We start from the raw sequence: 20,085 nt of genomic DNA on the forward strand, positions 1-20,085 counted from the left end.
AAGGTATTTAAGGAAAGCCCTTCTGTGACTTTCTGTGTATTCCACTCTGCTATCATGTCAAGCAAGATTTGAGGAAGCTCTCTGCTGAATAACATCTATTTTGCTTTAATTAATATAGGCTTTTTGATTTCTTTTGGTGAGCATAAGAAATACAGCAGAGTTATATTTCTTTTCATGAAAGATGATCTCCATTTTCTTCCATTAGATTCTGGTCTTTCCCTTTCCCTTCCTGTTGAGCATGGGTATTGTTGTACAAAGTAACAGAACAATTTGGTTTACACATAGGTGTCTCTGTATATACACGTATATACACGTAGATCTAAGGACATGCAAACAGCAGTGGAAAAGAACTGCATTACAGAGGCTGATTTTCTAGGAAGGGATCAGGGATGTTTTTAAGTAGGGAGGTAGTTGATGATCTCTATGATATCCAGGGATAGAATGTCTGGGAATGGATTGGAGGTGTATCATAAGAGGTCCAGAGTGGGCATGAAGCATTTCTTTGCTGAGAGTGGTCAGACAATGAAACCAGTTTTCTATAGGGGTGGCAGATGGCCCCAAGCCTGTCACTGTTTTTAAGAGGTATTTGGATAGTACTGTTAACAATGTGCTTTAACTTCTGGTCAGCCCCGAACTTTTGGTCAACCCTGACCAGACAGTTGGACTAGATGATTGTTGCAGGTCCCTTACAACTGAAATACTCTGATCTACATTTTTTTATTGAATTGCAGAGACACATTTGGAAGTTGTCATGTTCGTAGCAGCATTGGCAACATTAAAAACAATAAAACAGCAATTACTGTTGTGAAGGGTAGATTTGTAACCTGTGTCAGGCCAAATCAGACTTGTCAGCAGTACAGCAGTGGCTGTAGTCAAGCAGAAGAGGAACCTGGGGTTTGCCATGGCTCTCTGGGTTATTGAGTTGAGTCTTCTCAGTTAGCGGCTGGTGTAACAAGTCCTTCAAAATATCTGTGTATCCTGCTCTATTGGATTTGCCATCAGTGTGGAGTACACATTCTGCACTTCAAAAATACGAGACAGGCTCTGTAGAAGAAACAGTCGCTTAATTATATATGCTGATTTGATATGTGAATTACTTGAGTTAGGGGATTCTTTCAATTGCTGCTCTGAGCTGGGAATTCCTACTTCCTCTTGATGGTTTGTGTCATCATCATTTAGAATCAGTGACCTGATTTTCCCTGGCAATCCTGGTTTACAGCATTTTAACAGTTTTCTTTCTCTCCTTCTTTGTAAGAAATGCCCTGATTTTTATCTTCAAAAATTCGGTTTTAATGACATCTATCTCACTGTCTTCCCTGTTATTATCCTTTAGATTTTATCAGTATCCTTAATACTTTGTCTAAAGTAGCGCTGCTCAAAGAGGGTATTTATTTTCTAAGTTTGATTTTCATCTCAGCCAGAAGAGGGCAGTGGAGTACGTCATTTGCATTCCTATAGACATTCCCTCTTACTCAAAGGATAGCTTGGACTATGCTATCAGCTTATTTGCTGATTATGCTATTCAGAGTATTATTGGAGTATTAACTCTATATTCCCAAACAAGCATTCGATCTATGTAGGTCTTATTTGTAGTAGTCCCATAATTTTTAGTAGTGTTAACTAACAGCTTCCAATCACAGCACCTTTAGCAAGTTAACTTTGCTGGTTTGAGAATGAATTTCCCTTAGTCCTGGGGACAGTATTAGATGTTCCTGCCTCACCCAGAACAGCCATTTAGCACATGTATGCAGACTGCATTTTGAAGTCTGTTATCAGCAATAGAAGGCACACAGTAACAAGAAAAACTTTTAACAGGAAAATAAAGTTTTAAGTACAATGCTTCAATGTTCTTCTACTCCAAGATATAACATTTAACAAATTGTTGGGTCAGTAAACAGGTGTTTTTTGTTTGTAAGTATTCCAGGAGCATGAATATTTACTTCTTTTTTTGTTGAAATTAATATTTGGTATCGTATCTGTGAGTAGTATGGAAACTTTATACTTCTTCATATACTATAAATACTTATATTTTTGTCAAGATTTCTGTTACATTAATTAATTATGGGTTAATTAATTTCACCTGTAATTGTAATGACTTCCAACCAGGTTTTGTCCATCATACACCAAGTGGAAAGTCAGTTGACTTTTAAATTGTCCCTTCAGTAGTATCTGGTCCAGCACAATTGCTTAACCATTGCTATTTTATCAGCAGGATTACTTTAGAAATTCTTTGCTGTAGAATTTCCAGAGAGGTGGAAGTACTTAGGTAAAGATGGTGGGAGTCAACTATAATAAATCATCAAATAAAAGGCTTCTGCCAAGAAGCAGAAAATAATACGCTTTCCACATCTGAGGCAGATAAAAGAGGAAGTTCTAGGCCTAAAAGGCAGCACAAAGAGATTTAGGTTAAATATTAAAAAAACATTTTCTAATGCCAAAGCATACTGAAGCACTTCTGCCTAGAGAGGTGACAGGACCTGTTTCATCTGAAATTTGTAAGAACGAGATAGATAGATACTGTCAGTAATGGCATAACTGACTTTGCCTTGCAGTGGAGAGAAATGGATTAGGTGACCTTCTGAGAGCTATAAATATGACAGTAAACTTGCTTGGAAGCATATTTTTTGGTCTTAACCGTGGAATGTTTTTGTCGAAGAAAAAAAAAGGAAAGGTGTTAGCTGTCAGGGTATATCCATTGTAGATTCACAGATTACCTACTCTCTTTTCTTATTCTTCAGTCCCATGACTGCATGTTTCTATATCTTTTTTTTTCTATTTTGTCCAAGTTAAACACAGAGGGGATGAAAAGTGTGACCTATCGCTGTAAAAAGTGAAAGTCTTTGTGATACAAGTTTGTATTCTGTTTTTTCATAACTAAACAGTTTATGGTGAAAGAATTGTAGGAGGAATCAGAAGACCTCTTTATTATGTTTTATTTTGTTCTAACAGATGGAATTTAAGTTAGGCTGAGTAAATGTAATTAATAGAAGTAAATCAGTTGTTTGGTAACTTCTGTAAGTTGTAAGTGTAGAGTGAATGTTATTGCCACTCACGCTACACAGACATTCAGTATAACATAATAAATTTCATGAAGTGCTCGTTTATCCCATCAGGTGAATGGTAGAAGGGAAGAAGTGTAAACATAAATTCCATTGTAATTTCATTGTGTACTAACTGAATGACACGTGTAGCAGCCTCTGTTGTTAATCTTGTGCTGTGCCTTTTGGGGGCTGGCTGGTGTTGCAGGTGATCCAGCCCTTGGTGCAGCAGCCCACTTTGCCTGTAGTGAAGCAGTCGGTGAAGGAGCGGCTCGGCCCGGTGCCTGCGAGCAATATTGAACCTGCAGAAGCACAGGGTGCCAACGCAGAAGTCGCTCAGGTTTGTACCCTAGGGAGGAATTCAGTTGCCTGCTCTTTCTGAAATAGGTTCTGTGGTGTAGGAATGTACCAGTTACTTCTGTGGTGCAAGTACAGATTTACTACTTCAAAGTGCTTTTGCTTACATTGTTAGTGGTGCTTTCCTGTTAAAGTTTTCCTCAGTGCAATGATATTTGTCTTTTTTACCTGAGCCTGGTACTTAATTTTTTAGTATTGTTGCTTTTTATATAGTTTAAAAAGAAAAACTGAAAGACTTACAGACTGTTTCAGGATTGTTGTGTTATATTGCTGGTGTGAGATTTCAAAATAAAGTGAATCTCTATCCAAAGAACTAAAAGATAATTTTTTTCTTTATATATGTATTTTATCTGTTAAACACCTAAAATCATTAGAGAATGAAGCTCTGTATCTAGAATAGATTTTAGAATTTGTTCCTCTCCCCTAATAAAAGGAAGAATGTAACACAGTACCAGTGTGAATAATGACAGAATCTGGTGTGTTACTCCCATTAGAAATAGTCTTTAATGTTTTATTATATTTGCAACATTTCCTTATTAGCATTATGCCGCTGCTTTGGTTTTAGCTCTGGAAAGGAAGACCAGCACAAATCAGAACACATTTGTAATTTAAATTCAAACAACTTTCTGCATTTGATACAGATGTAATCTGCAAATAGCAGATTATAGAACACAAGAGCTGTAGTATATTTAAAAGGGCCTGTGCAGATAATCCTCTGCCAGCTAGCATGTCTGGAACTTCTTGCAAAAAATACGAAGGATAATCTTTGATTCCAAATTTGGCTTTGTATTTGTCTTACCAATTGTAGATGTATAGTAACTGAAAAATATCTAAAATGAATTTTATTAATTATTTGAATATTTTTCTTCTATTGTTGCTTAAAAGTCTATGATTTTATTAAATATTTTTTCTAAATTGCTAGTGCTTGTAGTGTACATTTGAACTATAATTATGCTTTGTTTTCTTAGAATGTGACTAAATTATCTGTGAAGGATAGACTGGGTTTTGTGTCAAAGCCAGTTACTCCAACAACTGAAAAGGTAAGAAAATGTTTCCTATTCTCTCATACTTATTTTCAGTAGAATTATTTTTTTATCAAACCCCTTGTGTCAGTATTGTTTCATAACTATGAATAAAATAATTTGTGAAGGATTAGTATTAGGAAGTATAATGAGTCAAAAGTCAGCAGATGGCTAAATGATTATAAGAAGGGCAGAAGCTGCTATTTTGTGGATTTTGTTTAATCTGTCATGTTCCTTTTATTCAGTCGTACAAAGAACTGGATATGTTTCATAATCCTGACTTGTTTAGAAGTATACCAAACAAAATTAAAAAATAAATAAATTTTTGACATTACATATGACTCTGTAGAACACACTTCTATAAAATATTTCTGGTCTTCTGTGACCTTTAAAAGATGATGCTGTAAACATTTACCATTTTATTTGGTTTTACAATTTGCAGTACTTGTGAAAAGATAAAGGTGGAAATTAATCAGTATAGAAAGGACAAAGGTAAGGGGGGAAAGGTGCATCTGAATTGTGGTAATGAGCTGTGTATTTTGGCCAGTGTTTCCAATTTTCAGAATACTGAAAGTGGTTGATGTGTTTACTATAGTAGCAAAGTTTGTAATGCGTGTTTCCAGATCTATTTAGCACTTCAGGGGATAGGCTTCCCCAATGTTCTTAACATTGATTTGAGAAAACTTGTAGCAGAAACACAAAGTTTTGCCTCGTAACAGGATTCCTCTGTGTAGGTATCTATCTTTTCTATTGGGAGTTAGCTTGACCTGAAATAAATGAAGCATCCACTATATTTCCCCACACACATCCCCTCCCACCCCTTTTCAGTATGGCAGTTGATGGATTAAGTGGCATCTAACAGGTAAAATTCACTTACATAGAGTGATAATTAACATAGAAAGGCAACAATACTTGAAGCTGATAATATTAGTTGTCATATTAGAGAATGTGTCTTTGATTCATTTCAAGCCGAGCAGTCCTCCTAAATGCATGGATCAAGGCTTCTTGCCTGTATTTTGTCGTTAGTCTCATTAGTTCCACTCTTGGTACTCTAAATTAGTTGCAGATAAATACCTTGCTGTGTATTCCTGATCTGCATTTTACATACATAGTACATGCTTACTTTAGAAATAGGAAGTCTGCTTCATCTTGCAGCTTGAATGGAAATACTTTTTCTCATTGTGTAAGAATTGAGTTATCCTGAAACACTTTTCTACAAAGAGTAAATTTTATGCTAGAATGTTTTTCTGTTCTGTTGTCTTATAGTACAGATGTGATTTTGGTGAGTGGCTGTTCACTGGATGTGTTGTGAAACAGCAGTTTCCTTTGACATTTTTAGTAGGATTCTAGAGCCTGATTTGACTTATTTTTACCTACTACTGCCTTTTTACAAAGAAATACCTTGCTTAGTTTGCAGGCATTGTATTCTATAACCACTAGAAGTAAAATGATTGACATCTGTCAAAAAAAAAGAGACGTCATGTTGTAGATGATGGATGTAGATGCTCTCCTGATGGAGAGCACGGTTTGACAAGAACTTTGCAGTGAGAACAGAGGTGGCTATTCTTCCCAAAGAGCAGGAAGAAAAGGTGCTGAAACAGTCATTGTGAGACTTCGTAGGATCTGTATAGGGATTTATGATTTGTGTACTTGTGAAGAGATGCACGCTATTCACACTATTGCTTCTCTTGAATAGTATTAAGCAATTTAGAAGACCTTAGTGTTGCTTTTGACTTGTCTGCGTTGGTGCTGTGGCTTCTCTCCTTACATCTCCTACATAGAAGAGACGAGGAGATGTGGTTCACTCTGCCCTGAAGACAGTTCAGGCCGAGCGGAATGTTACATTGTCAATATTTTTGTCTTTGCTTGATTCTCTGTTTGTTTGTCTTGTAGCCTGTCCTAAATCTACTTTGTAATAGAGACTGTATGATTCAGATATGCATACTTAAATGTTCTTTAATAATTTATAAAAAAAATCCTTCATCTCTGTAATGGCCTGCTTAGAGCATTTTGTACCACCTTCTATAGTAACTCATAACATGTGTTGGTTTCTTTTTGCTGCTGTTTTCTATGCACTGTGTACTCTTGAAAACACTTTACTATGGGAAGAAATAATATAATATCACACTGAAGTGCAGAGGGTTTATATGAACTGTTCCTGTTGTGAATTCTTCTGAGCTCTTGGTCTTTTCTTCCTTTCTGTTTCTTGTCTGTCTCTTTTTTTCTCCCCTCCCTGTTGGTGGGCATTTTGCTATTTTATGGAGTGCATGGTGACTAATAGAATCTGCATGCATCTTTTAATTTTCCACATAGATAGAAAGTATTTTTAAGCTCCTGGAAACCATACTGATTACAGAAATTTTTCTATTTTCTAACAAGGTGGACAAGATCATACCTATATTATCTCAACGACTTAGCTGGGTACTTTTCAATAGTAGCATGCCAAAAAAACTCTTTAAGGAACAGGCTCAGAAAGCAGTTCAGATCTTCAGATATTGTGGAGAAGTGCATAGTATGTTTTAGGGAGATAATAAAGCAGTTCTCAGTGTTCTCAGTAAGTCATGAAGAAATTTCATACCTCATTACAAATGTAGGAAAGAGAACAGAGAGACATAGGAGTCTCTTCCTGTGCTGTATAATGTTGAGGACTTCCTTGTTCTTGAGTTACTTCTTGCTGATTGTGCAAGCTCTACTTTGCACCAACTGCATATGAAAAGAAACTGTTGTCTCTATGACCTTAGTCTCTAAAATTATGTTGAACTTTTTCTTGGAAAGTTCATGCAGCCATGAAATACTGTATTTTAGACTTCAAAACACAAAAACAACAGTTACTCTTGCAAAAATCTCGATCTTCTGTTTCCTTAGTTATGCTCAAATACATAAATATTTATGTATTTGAAACTTGGAAGTGCATACAAAATCTCAGTGGAGAGGATTTATAAGCTGATGTTGATAGCTTACATACCTGATGTAGTGCTGCCTCTTCAGAAATTGTTTAACTTCAACAACTCCAAATATAATAGCTACACCAAATTTTTAGATTCCGTATCATCAAAGGAGACAAAAGAAAATACGCTTATATATTTTTAAGCACTCATGCGGGTTTTTTAAAAGATTGAAATTCACTGGCAAAAAAATAAAATGATTTCCTCCTATAGGTTTTATCTACTTCTACTGGCTTGACAAAAACTGTGTACAACCCTGCTGCTTTGAAGGCAGCACAGAAATCTTTGCCTGTTGTTTCCACTTCCGTGCTAGACTCTAATGAAGCACAGAAGAAAAAACAGGTAAATTAAATATGCTTCTTTTTAAAATGGACCTAGGTTGGGAACTTGTGGCCTAGAGATAGAGCACTATGTATATTCATCACAAGAACGTAGATGAAACTTGTTGCAAGATTGAATTCACTATAATGTGTTTTTTTCCCCCCACATATTACAAGAAAATTCAGCATTGTTTTGTTATTTTTCAGTGTATGTTCAGGCAGTGTAAGCAGGTTTAAAACTGTAGAAATTCAAAATGTGAAACACTTTTTCCTGGAATCAGAATCTACACGTTGAGGTATGAATTGTCTGTTGTGAGTGAAAGGGAGTATAGTTTAGTCACTGTTCTTCTCTCTTAAACTATTCTGGAACTGGCCTCTATTCTCAGTGCATTTTGTACATGTGACCAAAGTGGTTTCTTCAGGAGAACTGAGAATTTTATGCCTGCATTTTGTTGTTTCTGAGCTATAGTTCTTCTGCACCCACGTTTATTTTTACATAGTGCTAGGCTTTCTCTTTTTTGCATATGTTAGAAGAGAAATGCAATAAAAATGTATTTGGACTTAATAAGTCACTTAGTTATAGTTTAGCTTGCTTATAATTTCCAGGAGGGCACATCAAAGCTCCTTCTTCAGGTTTATCCTTATCATTTAGAGAAACTGAATACAGGACATTATTTGCCTTATTGTTTTTTAACCACAGATTACAAATTACAGTACTAAGGTTACATCCAAATGTAAGTGTTGAAATCAGTATAATTGTTAAAGATTTTGGTCAAGTACCACTAAATTTCTGTAATTTATGTCTAATGTCATTTGAACTAGCAGTTTGTAGCTGCACATGAATTTTGCCACTGGTCCAGAATTTATAGAAAGCAGTTCTGATTTTGAGATTTCATTTAATGTTTGTCCCCTAACACATGTTTTTAGAATTAGAGCCTTTACCTTTCAAGTTAAGATGCTAAATGCCTGTAAAATGGCAAAAAACTGGTAATAAAATTGTTGACTCATCATAACAGTTGTAGAGGGTTTTTTGAGAGAAGACAATGAAGTTGTGCTGAAGTGATTGGCTCCTTTTTCATGTGATCTTGTGCTCCTTCCTGCCTTCAGAGATTTCTGTTACAATATAGCAATACTTGTGGAAAAACATTATTTTGTGGGACTGACTCCCTTCTTTTCCTCCTGTCTCCCTAGCTTTTTTCACATTCATCCCATTATCTTACCTTGCCTTTCCCTTCAAAAAAATGATTGCACACTGTATTGAAAAACTAACATTTCATGCAGCAGAATTTGTCAGTATTTGGGAAGACATACAGAAATTTGACTGCTATTTCTTTTTCTATGGCTGCTGTGGATTTGCAATACTTGTATAAGATATTCCACTTGCAATTGATCCCAGCTGATCATCTTCTGCCTCTCCTCTACTACTCCATGAAATATGTTGATATCAAAGCTCTTAAGGGTTTTCTACCGTCTAAGGCTTCTGTATCTGAGAACAAGAAGCAACCGCTTTCTTACAAGCACCATTAGTAGGCTCTGAGCACAGCAGGGGTGGCATCTCATCCTGCTTCTCATTTGGAGTGCAGTGTTGTCACTTACTGATGAGTTTCAGTTCATTTTGATTTGCCCATTGCCTGCTCAAGGTTCTGTGGTTGGCAGATGGAGTAGCTGTACTGGTCGTTCCCAGTTAGAGTGCTCATACACAAGGGGTGCTTTTCTTTGGGTGACACTTCAAGTTTAGGGAAAGAAAAAGCGTTTTTTTACTTGTAAAAGTTTTGGAGACTGGGTTTTAATTGATGGGCTTGATTTGCAATTGCTTTCAAAATAATTGTGCTCACACATTTAAAACTTGCATGCTGTACCTCTTGAGGTAGTGTAATATGTTGCCTTTCAGCTTTCAGTGGAGTTGTGTAAGGTGTTACTTTATATGTGAGCAATAATAAAAGTCTTCCCAGCACAGATCTAACTAAAAAAGATAATTAGATCTTTCTTTAATTTGGTAATGTGTTATATTCTAAAACATAGTTGGAAATATCAGTACCTTGCATTTCCTGTTACTATTTTTTCCCCTGTTATTGTAAGTTACTACTGTGTAGTTGTCAGGCATAGTATATTATTCTGGCATTAATGCTTCAAAGTCTAGAAACTTTCTGTAATCTTTTTATGCTTCTAGGAAGCACTGCGACTTCAACAAGATGTGAGGAAAAAGAAGCAAGAAATCTTGGAGAAGCACATTGAAACACAGAAGGTAAAATACTGGTATTAAAGATAGTCACCAATTCAGTTACAAAATCTCAGTTCAGTTTAAAATATTTCCGAATTTGTAAGAATGAACAAAAAAAAAGTCTGTAAAATAAGCATTCTCTTAGAATGGCATTATCATAATATTTCAAGTTTATAGTTTTAATTTAACTTGTGCTGATAGTTCATTTAAATAAAACCCTACAAGCTCATTCAATTTATGTCAAATTTAATTGATATTGCCTAATTTGGGAGTGACATGTATATGTTTGGGAGAAGGGAAAGCCTAAGTTCTGTTTGACAAGAGCAGGAGAGAATGACGTAGAAAATGATGCATGAATGCACTTAGGCTTAGGAAGAGAAAAAAAGCCAGAGTGTCATTTAAGTTGAATAAAATTTTGAAATAATTCAAGTGTTAAGTTAAGCAAATCTGTCCAAGTGAATTGGAAATATCAGGTGTTCATTTGGAAATGAATCAGAGATTCAGACAAAGATTTCCGTTTATACAAACTGTTAAAAGTTCTATGTGTTGATTTGTAGGTCAAAGCAAAAGAAATGCAGTATTTGTTTTTTCCATTAGTTGTAATGAACACTGGAAAACAGGTATGTATTCGTAGTTGCTGAGTAAAAAGACTTTTCTTTTTCTGAACGGGACAGATGCTGATTTCAAAGCTGGAGAAGAATAAAGCCATGAAGTCAGAAGACAAGGCAGAAATCATGAAAACACTGGAAATTTTGACTAATAGCATTACCAAGTTAAAGGATGAATTAAAAGGTGTATCACCAGGAGGAGGGCCTCCTTTAAAAAGCATGAAAACTAAAACTCAGGTACTCAAGTTTTGGTCAGCTTTTTAATGGATCAATTCACATGTTTGTTTCAGAAGAATAAAAATAAATAGTCCCATCAGCAGTTTTTAAAACCCAAACTGGTTTAGGTTTTAAGTTCTCTTTGAAGTGAGATTTATTTTGCCTTCTTATCGAAGGATCATAGTATAGTTAGGCAGCACAAATATCTTCTGGTCAGGCTTTATACACAAAACAAACTGTACTGGTATGTAATTTCCTGTGACTCTGTGTTGCGGAAATTTGTTAATATGATAATCTTTTAAGATTGAAGATTATACTGCTCAATTTTCTTTTTATCTGGGTGCCCATATTTAGATTTTACCTGTGAGAAGTACTTTTCCCTCGGCTTGTTTTAGTTCATCTCATCACCATAACATCTTGAATTTTTATTGTATGTGTCTTTAGAAAAAATTCCATTAGCTTTGGCTTTGCTTGGTAGTCTAAAAGGTTTGACATCACAAAGCTTAGATGAAGTTTCACCTTGCCATGAAGGCTCCTAAGCTTGTGCTTTGTTTTTGGAGGTGGAAACCCAGTGTAATGAGCAGTATACCTGCAAAGTTACAGCTTTTTACTTAACAGTTGTTTCCTTAGTACAGAATGTGAACTGTGGAACTAATAATTTACCATAACAATTTCTTAGATGCAGAAGGAATTACTAGATACTGAACTGGATTTATACAAGAAGATGCAAGCTGGGGAGGAAGTTACTGAATTAAGACGAAAATATACAGAGCTGCAGCTGGAAGTATGTTTGTGTTTCTTTTGTAGCAATTAAGTTCTAATCAAATATTTTCCTTTATGTTTATTAGCTTGCATGTTGTATCATGAACTATTTTATCCAGAGTGCACTATTAAGTTGCATGTAGATGGAGACACTTTCTCTGTTGCAGTGGAATTGAGAAATAGTATTGTCTCTAATTGCAATTGCTAATCTGTTTAAATTCTGTAACTAGATGACATGATATTTTATAGATTTGTGGGTAATAATGCTTTCTTGAGAATGTGTAGTGTTTTTAAATTGTTGCCTGAAGGTCGTTTTGTGTTTGACCCAGACAAGTTAAGAAATACTGCCTAATCTTTTGTTCCTAAGTGTTAGCATCCTTTTAATGAGATTAATCAAAAAGGCCAAGATGCCAGAAATAATATTATTACAGTGTTGGTTTCAAGAGGAGAACTTAACAGAAGCAAATACAGTGTTTGAAGAAGTATTCATTGTGTAAACACACAATTTTTTCTTCAAGTATTTAATTTGAAAAAAAATTGAGATGGCTGTACAAAATTCTTTATATGTGTGTCTAGTTTTGAGACACTATAAATACTGTGAGTAGTATTTATAGTTACACTGCACTTTCTTGCAATATCTACTTGAATCACTTAATAATCTTATTTCTTTTTATTGTTAAGCAGGGCTGCTGTGTCACTTAAAACGCTCTTGTCTTAATGAAGTTTGTGTATTACTGCACATGAATACGGTGCACCAATGTGTGGCCAAGTTGCATTAAATCCTTTAGTTGTTATGCAGCTTTAGTAATTGTGAAAATAGTTTCGCTAATAAATTAAGCCAATTGAATAATGATGGTACAAAAGCTTATGTGAGTAATGCTGTATAAGTGTAGTGAATGCTTGTTTATAAATTCTGCATCTCATAAAACAAGTGAATTGAATGATATGTAAATTAGGAAAAGTAGGTGCACATTTAAGATAAAGTTACATCATAGCTGAGTGCACTAATCTTACTCTGTCTCTAAGTCTGTTTGTAGTTTGAGTTGGGTAAAAAAGAGCTCTTTCAGGACAGTAATATTTAAATGAATTTTCTGAAGCCTTTAGCAAATACCAACAGAATTAGATGGAGAAAAACAGGCTCATCAGTAATGCACACTTATGTTTCAGGGAACAGCATGAAATATACCCCTTGCCCAGATTACAAGAGGCATATGGAGTTTTTTTCCCTTGATGTTTGTTTGATTTTTAAGTATTCTTAAAAATTCTTCTAAAAACTTTTATTTACACATTATGCTTGTGGCTTTGACTCCCACAATATTTAATGTGTTGTTTCTTTGACTCATAACCTGTTTTTCTGTTCCAGGTGACCCTGACTTTACTGAAAGAAAATCCAAGTAGTTTACAGCTTGTTTGTTGAGTCAGCATGCCCTGAATTACTCACTTAAACATTTTAAAATGCTTAAAAAAACCCAAACAAAGAACAAAACTAAGAAAACCCAAGCACCTCAGGATTATGTTTATAAAAAACTAAAAAGCAAACTAGATACTATTGTAAAATTATCTGAATAATTTAATGAATAAAGCCATAAGAAAATTATCTCTTCATGGGTAGCATCACTGACATGGATTAAAGTAGTGCCATCACTGCTTGAGTTTGTAAACACTGTAGGGTTTATTAAAAGTGTGGTGATTTCATTTAACATTTGATTCCTATGGCAGATGTATTTGGGTTCAAAAAGGTGTATTTTCTTGCTGTCAACATTGAAATTAGATACCTGAAAGTGGTCCTTCAAAGCTTAAAGTAACTTTTTGAAATTATTTTTTTAAATGACTGTCCCTGTCATTGGCCTTTTGATAGCTCTTGAAGAGCATATGCTAGTTCTTTAGAAGGGGTACACAGGTACTGTGGAAATGGAAATTTTTGAGTACCTAGAGCCAAGTGTTCATTGAATACTTTGCCCTCAGAGGTGCCCCTTAGAAGCCTTTGTTTCGTATCTTAAAATTCTGTGGCCAAAATAATTCTGGTCAGAATAAAGGTCTTGCCTAAACTTCTGGGACAAATGCATAAAGAGACTAATTAAGTAGCTAGACACCATAACAAGAAATTTTGATAATGAAATTTCAGTTATGCAGCAGTTGTTTTTTCCTATGAGGAATTATTCTTCACAGATAAGGGCTCTTTTGATACCTGGTTCTTGTTTCCTATTTCCATCCTATTATTGATCTGGTAATAATTGACCCTTAGATAATTGGCTTTTGAATGTTACTTAAATGTTCACCTTCTGTTTTTTTAAGACCTGCAAACTGTTCTTTGTGGTGCTTTCTTAGGGGTGTGTTTTTAGGAAACATGAGTATATGTGTTTGCTAATTCTATCTAAACATGCGGAGTGTGAATTTTAACCTGTCAGTGTTACGTGTGCACACCGCAGGCTGCCAAGCGGGGCATTCTCTCCTCGGTGCGCGGCAGAGGGGTTCACGCCAGAGGCCGGGGCGCGGCGCGCAGCAGAGGCAGAGGGATCCGGGGCCGCGGCAGGGGCAGGGGCGTTCCTGTGCACGCCGTGGTGGATCATCGGCCCCGGGCGCTGGAGATCTCCGCCTTCACCGAGAGCGACAGGGAAGATCTTCTGCCGCATTTTGCGGTATGTCACATTTGCGCTCTTTTCTTTCTCCTTTGGATAACGTCTTTCCATTGAATCACTTGTTTTCACCTGATTCAGTTCCTCTGGAAATATTGTCTAGGAATGAATCTTTAGCATGATATGCAGAGGAAGCAGTAGGAAAAGGTAAAACAGGAAAAATACACTATTGCTTCAACTAGTTATAGCTGTAATCACATAGCATTTATACAAGGCTTTTTTTTTTTTCTTACAAAGACAAATGGCTTGTAATATTTATTTGCTCAGGACAAATGTAAAATTTTTACATTTTTTTAGGTACAAAAAGATAAAATAATTGAAGGGATGGTGAGAACAAAGATTTGTTGCCAAACTTTCAGTACCTGAAGTCAGTCTGTCTTTGTTGAAGTACCTTAACGGACATTTTCTTCAAACATTTTCCATGCTTTTGCCCAAATTTCTGAGTTTAAGAGTCAGAGTAAAAATTGTGTACATCTTGAAAAGGCATCCAAACATTTCTGTCTGATCATATACTTGAGCTTAAGAAGTCAGATATTTTCCTACTTTTTTTTCTATTTTCAGTCTAAAAAACGATAAATTGGCATTCATAATTTTTTAGCAAATTTTTGTTTGCAAATGTAATAGTGAAAACTCAACATAAATTTATAAAACCACTTATCCTCCAATTGAAAAAAAAGAGTACAACAAAAGCAAATTTGTTTATTTTGTGGAATAAATGCTAAGAATATCATGTGAATCTCCATCTGTGCAACCCTCCTTATTTGTTTGGGTTTTTTTTCCCCAGCATTCAATTGCAGTGGTTCTTTCTGAAGGGAGAAGTCTAGGAGCCAGTTAGTCCCTAAATTCTCCTCCAGTCAGTGTACTTAATATTTCTTGTCAGGCAGTCATGCAAGAAGCTTTGAAAAAAAATCAAACAAGAACCTGTCTCTCTTTGTATAGGAACCTTACTGTCTTCAACAAGCAAAAATATTAATCAAAAAGTATCTTAGTAACATGAACAGAGACAAATCCATTCACAGTGTTAGTAGGATAACTGAGAAAAAAAATTAATTACTCAATTTTGCAGGTTGCAAGTTTGATGTTTTAAACTTGTTTCAAATTCCATTGGAAATGCTCTGAGCTGTATTGCTGATTTTGTGATGTGAAACCACAGTCCTCTGCACGTCAGCAGTGCAGTCCACCTGCACAGATGTGGTTTTTTGTTGGTCTTTGCAGCTTACAGTGGTGGCAGTATCAAAGTTACAAGTACCATTGTGACCATTAATAGCTAAGTCATTTTATTAAGATGCTGAAATACAGTAAAGTTTTCAAACTTTTTCTGCAGCTCCTGTAGAAATATTTCTGTGGAATAATTTCATAATAGACTAATGTAATCATTTCAAGATCACATCTTTCTAATCAGAAGAGAAATACCAAAGCAGAGTAGGCCTGTTTCTATAATATTTTTACCTCATACCTATAGGAATTGGAAAATCCAGAGACGAGAGCACTTTGATGGTTTAAAAGTGCAAGTATGAGTAACTGTATTCTTGTCTAGGACTAGTACTCTGGCATTTAGACTGAAGTATACACTGTGCTAGTTTTCTACTTTTTTTTAAATGACATTTTATTTAGGACTGCATTTTTAGGGGTGGGAGAACTATTTTACTAAACTTTTTTTTTGTTGTTTATTTATCAAAAGCAATATGGTGAAATTGAAGATTGCCAGATAGATGACTCTTCTCTCCATGCGGTGATTACTTTTAAAACAAGAGCAGAAGCTGAAGCTGTGAGTATAGTCTTTCTTGGTAGTACACTGCAGCATTCAGATACTTTCTGTTTATGTTACACTTCTGTATTTGATTAAATGTAATGCTGTTAACTATTTTAAAACTATTGACACAAAAGTGTAAATTAAACACAAATATCAAAATTGTATGGCACTGAAATACTTAAGAAATTAAGTTTATAGCAAAGCGAGGTGCAGGATGTAAGAGGGAAATTAAGAGAAACACTTAGGAATTTGTATTTAGATGTCTTGGTTTATCTTCATTTAGTTGCCAGGTTTTTTCACCTGAAGACATGGTACCCTCATAGTCTACCTGTAATTTTCACTGACATCCTGCAGAGTCAACCTATATTTTTATTTGGGGATCAGTTTGGTTTACCTTTGTCTAAAAACCTCTGGTGCTGTAAATGGGATTTGATCTGATATTTTTCCCCCTCTTTTAGAGTATTTTTAGAAATTTATGCAATTGCAGAAGCATAGGGTTGCAGAAGTAACTTCTAGAAACTAAAATCTGGAGTTGACTTAGATTATAATTTGCTATCATTACATTTGGACCATTAGAACTTAATACATTTGGCTCAGCAAGACTCCTGTCTTACTTGGTCCATGGTGTAGGCATATAATATAGGTATATTATGTGATTCTGAACAAATTCATGAACATACTTGTTCTACAAAAGCTTTTTTTCCTTCAAAATCCTTGTGTCACTGTTGGGATGGAATAATCCTGAAAATAGTAGGGACTACAGCAAGAGTGGATTCATATTTGCAGTATTGCTGTATGAAAAAATTTCAGTTTATGTTTATATTTTGTACAAATTTTATCTTATGGAGTTTACCGGAACACAGTTTTCATACCTGGCCAGACTGTTCTCTTTTCATCTTGAGACACCAGTGAGGTGATTGACAGAAAAAAACTGCTATTTACAATGCACATTAACCACTGGGGACAATAGCTTTGAACGCTCAGAGTGTCATTTATGGTTAGCTATTTTGATATCCATGTGCCAAAGATGTTTTAGAAAAACACTGAATTAGTTTTGTTTGTGAAACTCTTAGCTATAGGAATGATGAGCACTAACTGTATGGAGATAGTATTTATTCTGTGAAAAAGGAGGTACAATTAATGGTACATGGTGGATACTGACTGATAGAGGAAAGCTAGTATTGTACAGCTGTATTGAAGGAACACAGTTCAACAGTGAACAAAAGTTCTGTTCAAAGATAAAAGCTACTGTAATTAGTATATTCATAAATGAATTGAATTAAACTTGGGATTTTAGTTCTGGTGCTTCCTGGTATTGGGTACTTCCTTTTGCAGTTTCATATTCTTTGATATTGTAGTTTACATAAGAAATACTCTTAAGTGTGGAGAGAAAGTTCTGCTTCCCTGAAAATAAAAATAGGTCACCTAGAACAATAATCTGTGTTTGTGGACTATCCAAATAAAGTCTTTACTTCTCCCAGATGAAGTATGACTCAGTGCAAGGATCAGGATCAGGATTCATGATCAGTGTTTCAGATGTCCATGTTTTAGTGAGCATTAAAATATTTAACTGTCATCTTTGTGTTTGATTAGACTTTGTGTCTAATTTTACATTCATTTTTATAGGAAGATTTTATGAAGACTAGATTCAATCAAATCTAGGAAAATTTGTATTTTCTTTAAGATTTTCTTACATAGTCAATGTATTTCCATTGGAATGTCTGTGTTTACAACTAAAGCATTAAGGCTGGTAGTTTGGGAAGTTGTAGAAGGTAATCATTAAAAACATCTGCTGAGGCAAATTGTGAAGTAAATGCACCTAATATTTTACCTTCTTAAATGAAAATAGACCAAGGCTTTATGATCATGCATGTTCTAGCCTAGAAGGAGGAGGAAGATTCCCTGTTGTAAAACATTGCATTTTTATGTAGTAGTAATTTCTTCCAAAGATTACAAGTTATTTTTGGACCTAAATGTCACTTATAAGTACTTTTAAAAATTCTAGTTCTGTGACATTGTGATGAGACCATGGACAAAACGCTCCTGAGCTGCATTTTAATAAGCATAGAATCTTTTAAATTTATCATAAATTTATATGTACAGATTTAAAATTTATACCTGGGGACTTTAATATCACACAATTCATGTTCAGATGTCATTGAACATGTAATTGTTTCTACATTTCACATTATGCTGTACTTTCAGATTGTACTATAAATCTTTTGTGACCATGACGGTTATTTCGGAATGTTGCTAACGCTGATTTATGCTCATTCATGTTACTTTAATTTGAACATACTATTTCTAAAGCAGACACTTAATGCAGCTGGTACTTAGAAAGACATGAATATCCCATAAGTTAAAAATTTTTACATTTCAATTACAACAGCTTTACAGGAAGTGGAACGTTTTCCAGTAGATTAAATTGTAATCACAGAGGGGCTTTTTTCAGTTGTTTGGTTGTTGGGTTTTTAAAAATATGTTAAATCATTTGTAGGGATGTCTTACTTCTTCCAGTAAGTTATGCATTAACAGTTTTGTGTCTGTCTTTGAAAGGTGGGGGATCCAGCAAAATAATACTTACTGAACCAACACCTTCCTGGTTTTTATGTTACCCACATTACGAAATAATTTATGGTTTTCCAAGCTTATTTTCTTCTGAATATATTTTCATCATTTTCCTCAAAGGCTGTATGAATTGCATGTGCAGTGGATCAAGTTGTTTCATTTAACCTAGTAACAGTACTTCAGTATGAACATATTGCAACTTAGACTTTCTTTTGTAGTCATGTGTAACTAAGATAGTTAAACTTGTTTTAGGCTGCAATTCATGGATCTCGTTTCAAAGGACAAGAGCTAAAGTTGGCATGGAACAAGCCTGTTGCTAGTATGTCAGCTGTTGAAACAGAAGAAGCTGAACCTGATGAAGAAGAAGTAAGCTTGCTTTTTCTTTATTTTTTATTTTAATTTTTCTTTTTTAAGATTAAATAATACAGCTTTTTCAAAAATAACATTTATCTGTGGATTCATACTTGTTTTTTTAATCTAACTCACATTTTGATATCTGAAAGTAGATTTCTGTATATTTCTTGGGGTTTAGGGTGTTGGAAGTCTAGATACTTTGCTTGTGCTTGCAGAAATACTTAATTTCTTACATAACAAAAAACTTAAGAGGATATAGCTAGAATATGGAAGGCACAAGTTTGAACTTGCATGAGATTGATGATTTTGTCCAAAACATGGGTTTGTGCCATCTGCTTTTGGCACTAATTTCTTAGAGGATCATATTTTAGACTCTAATTTCACTTTATGAATATGGCTCAGAGGATACAGGTGAAGGAGTAATTCAGAGCATTTTCTGACTTCACTGCAAGTGAAGTGATCTAAAGTACCTTTGCTGAGTGTTAATCTTCATCATGGTCCATAAGAGATACTAAAACCTTGTTCAAATAATCCTAATTGATTAATGTAGGAATAGTGGGGCAATATGTATTGATGCAGTCTAACTCATTACACTCAAAATACCTATGTTTGTGAATTCAGAAAAAGTAATGTCACCTGGCTATAAAGTCAAGCAATTTTTTCCAAATTTATTTACTGTCAGTTAGCTGTATCCACATAATTGGCATAGAAAAGTTGAAGTGGAAGTGCACCTTGACTTACTTGATGACAATATTTTGTCCGCATCTTTTTCCTGTGGCCTTTTGGTGGATCTACCCTAGAAGCAGCTTCACAGGTTTGCTTTGATACAACCAAATTTGGTTAGTTTTCTTACATTGGTGGTGTTAATTTTCTGTTTTTTTCCCGAAGAAAGCCACATTGTCTGCTGGCTTCCTGTCTCCAAAAATGCCAATTTGTTTTTTGTGTGCCAGTTGAAGATAGGTGCATTTGTGCGTTCCAGTTTACTGAGTGCTGCTTTCCTCATGTACACAAACCTCAAGCATTGTCAGATGGTCATGGGCTGTGAGTGAACAAGAGACTGTATTATGGAATCTTCAGAGCATTGTAGGTATTTTGTCACATCTCCTTCAGGGAAGTACTGCCTTGGAAGATCAACAGCAGTGTGTTGATGCAAGGAGTCTGCATTTTTGAGAGGTCTCTTTTAGTAGCCACTTCACTGAGCCTTTTTTTGTAGTGAAGGAAGGGCATGCAGGGATAGGCAAACATTTCAGCATAGTAAAGGAAGGAATGTACAGATTCATTGGTA

At 35.1% G+C, this 20,085-nt stretch overlaps 1 protein-coding gene across 3 annotated transcripts in view; it reads left to right on the plus strand.

Moving 5' to 3' along the window:
* Positions 1–20,085, plus strand: part of RBM26 (RNA binding motif protein 26) — a 47,109-nt gene that overhangs the window by 24,408 nt on the left and 2,616 nt on the right. For 2 of the 3 annotated variants that reach the window (XM_064712966.1, XM_064712976.1), the window contains exons 13-21: positions 3,247–3,378; positions 4,364–4,435; positions 7,576–7,704; positions 9,853–9,927; positions 10,578–10,748; positions 11,407–11,511; positions 13,919–14,128; positions 15,807–15,893; positions 18,699–18,812. In XM_064712966.1, coding sequence (XP_064569036.1) covers positions 3,247–3,378; positions 4,364–4,435; positions 7,576–7,704; positions 9,853–9,927; positions 10,578–10,748; positions 11,407–11,511; positions 13,919–14,128; positions 15,807–15,893; positions 18,699–18,812 — 1,095 coding nt within the window. The remainder of the gene's footprint in view (positions 1–3,246; positions 3,379–4,363; positions 4,436–7,575; positions 7,705–9,852; positions 9,928–10,577; positions 10,749–11,406; positions 11,512–13,918; positions 14,129–15,806; positions 15,894–18,698; positions 18,813–20,085) is intronic. The other variant, XM_064712985.1, reaches the window with a different exon arrangement.

Source organism: Zonotrichia leucophrys, chromosome 1, assembly GCF_028769735.1.
Source record: "Zonotrichia leucophrys gambelii isolate GWCS_2022_RI chromosome 1, RI_Zleu_2.0, whole genome shotgun sequence".
NCBI lineage: Eukaryota > Metazoa > Chordata > Aves > Passeriformes > Passerellidae > Zonotrichia > Zonotrichia leucophrys.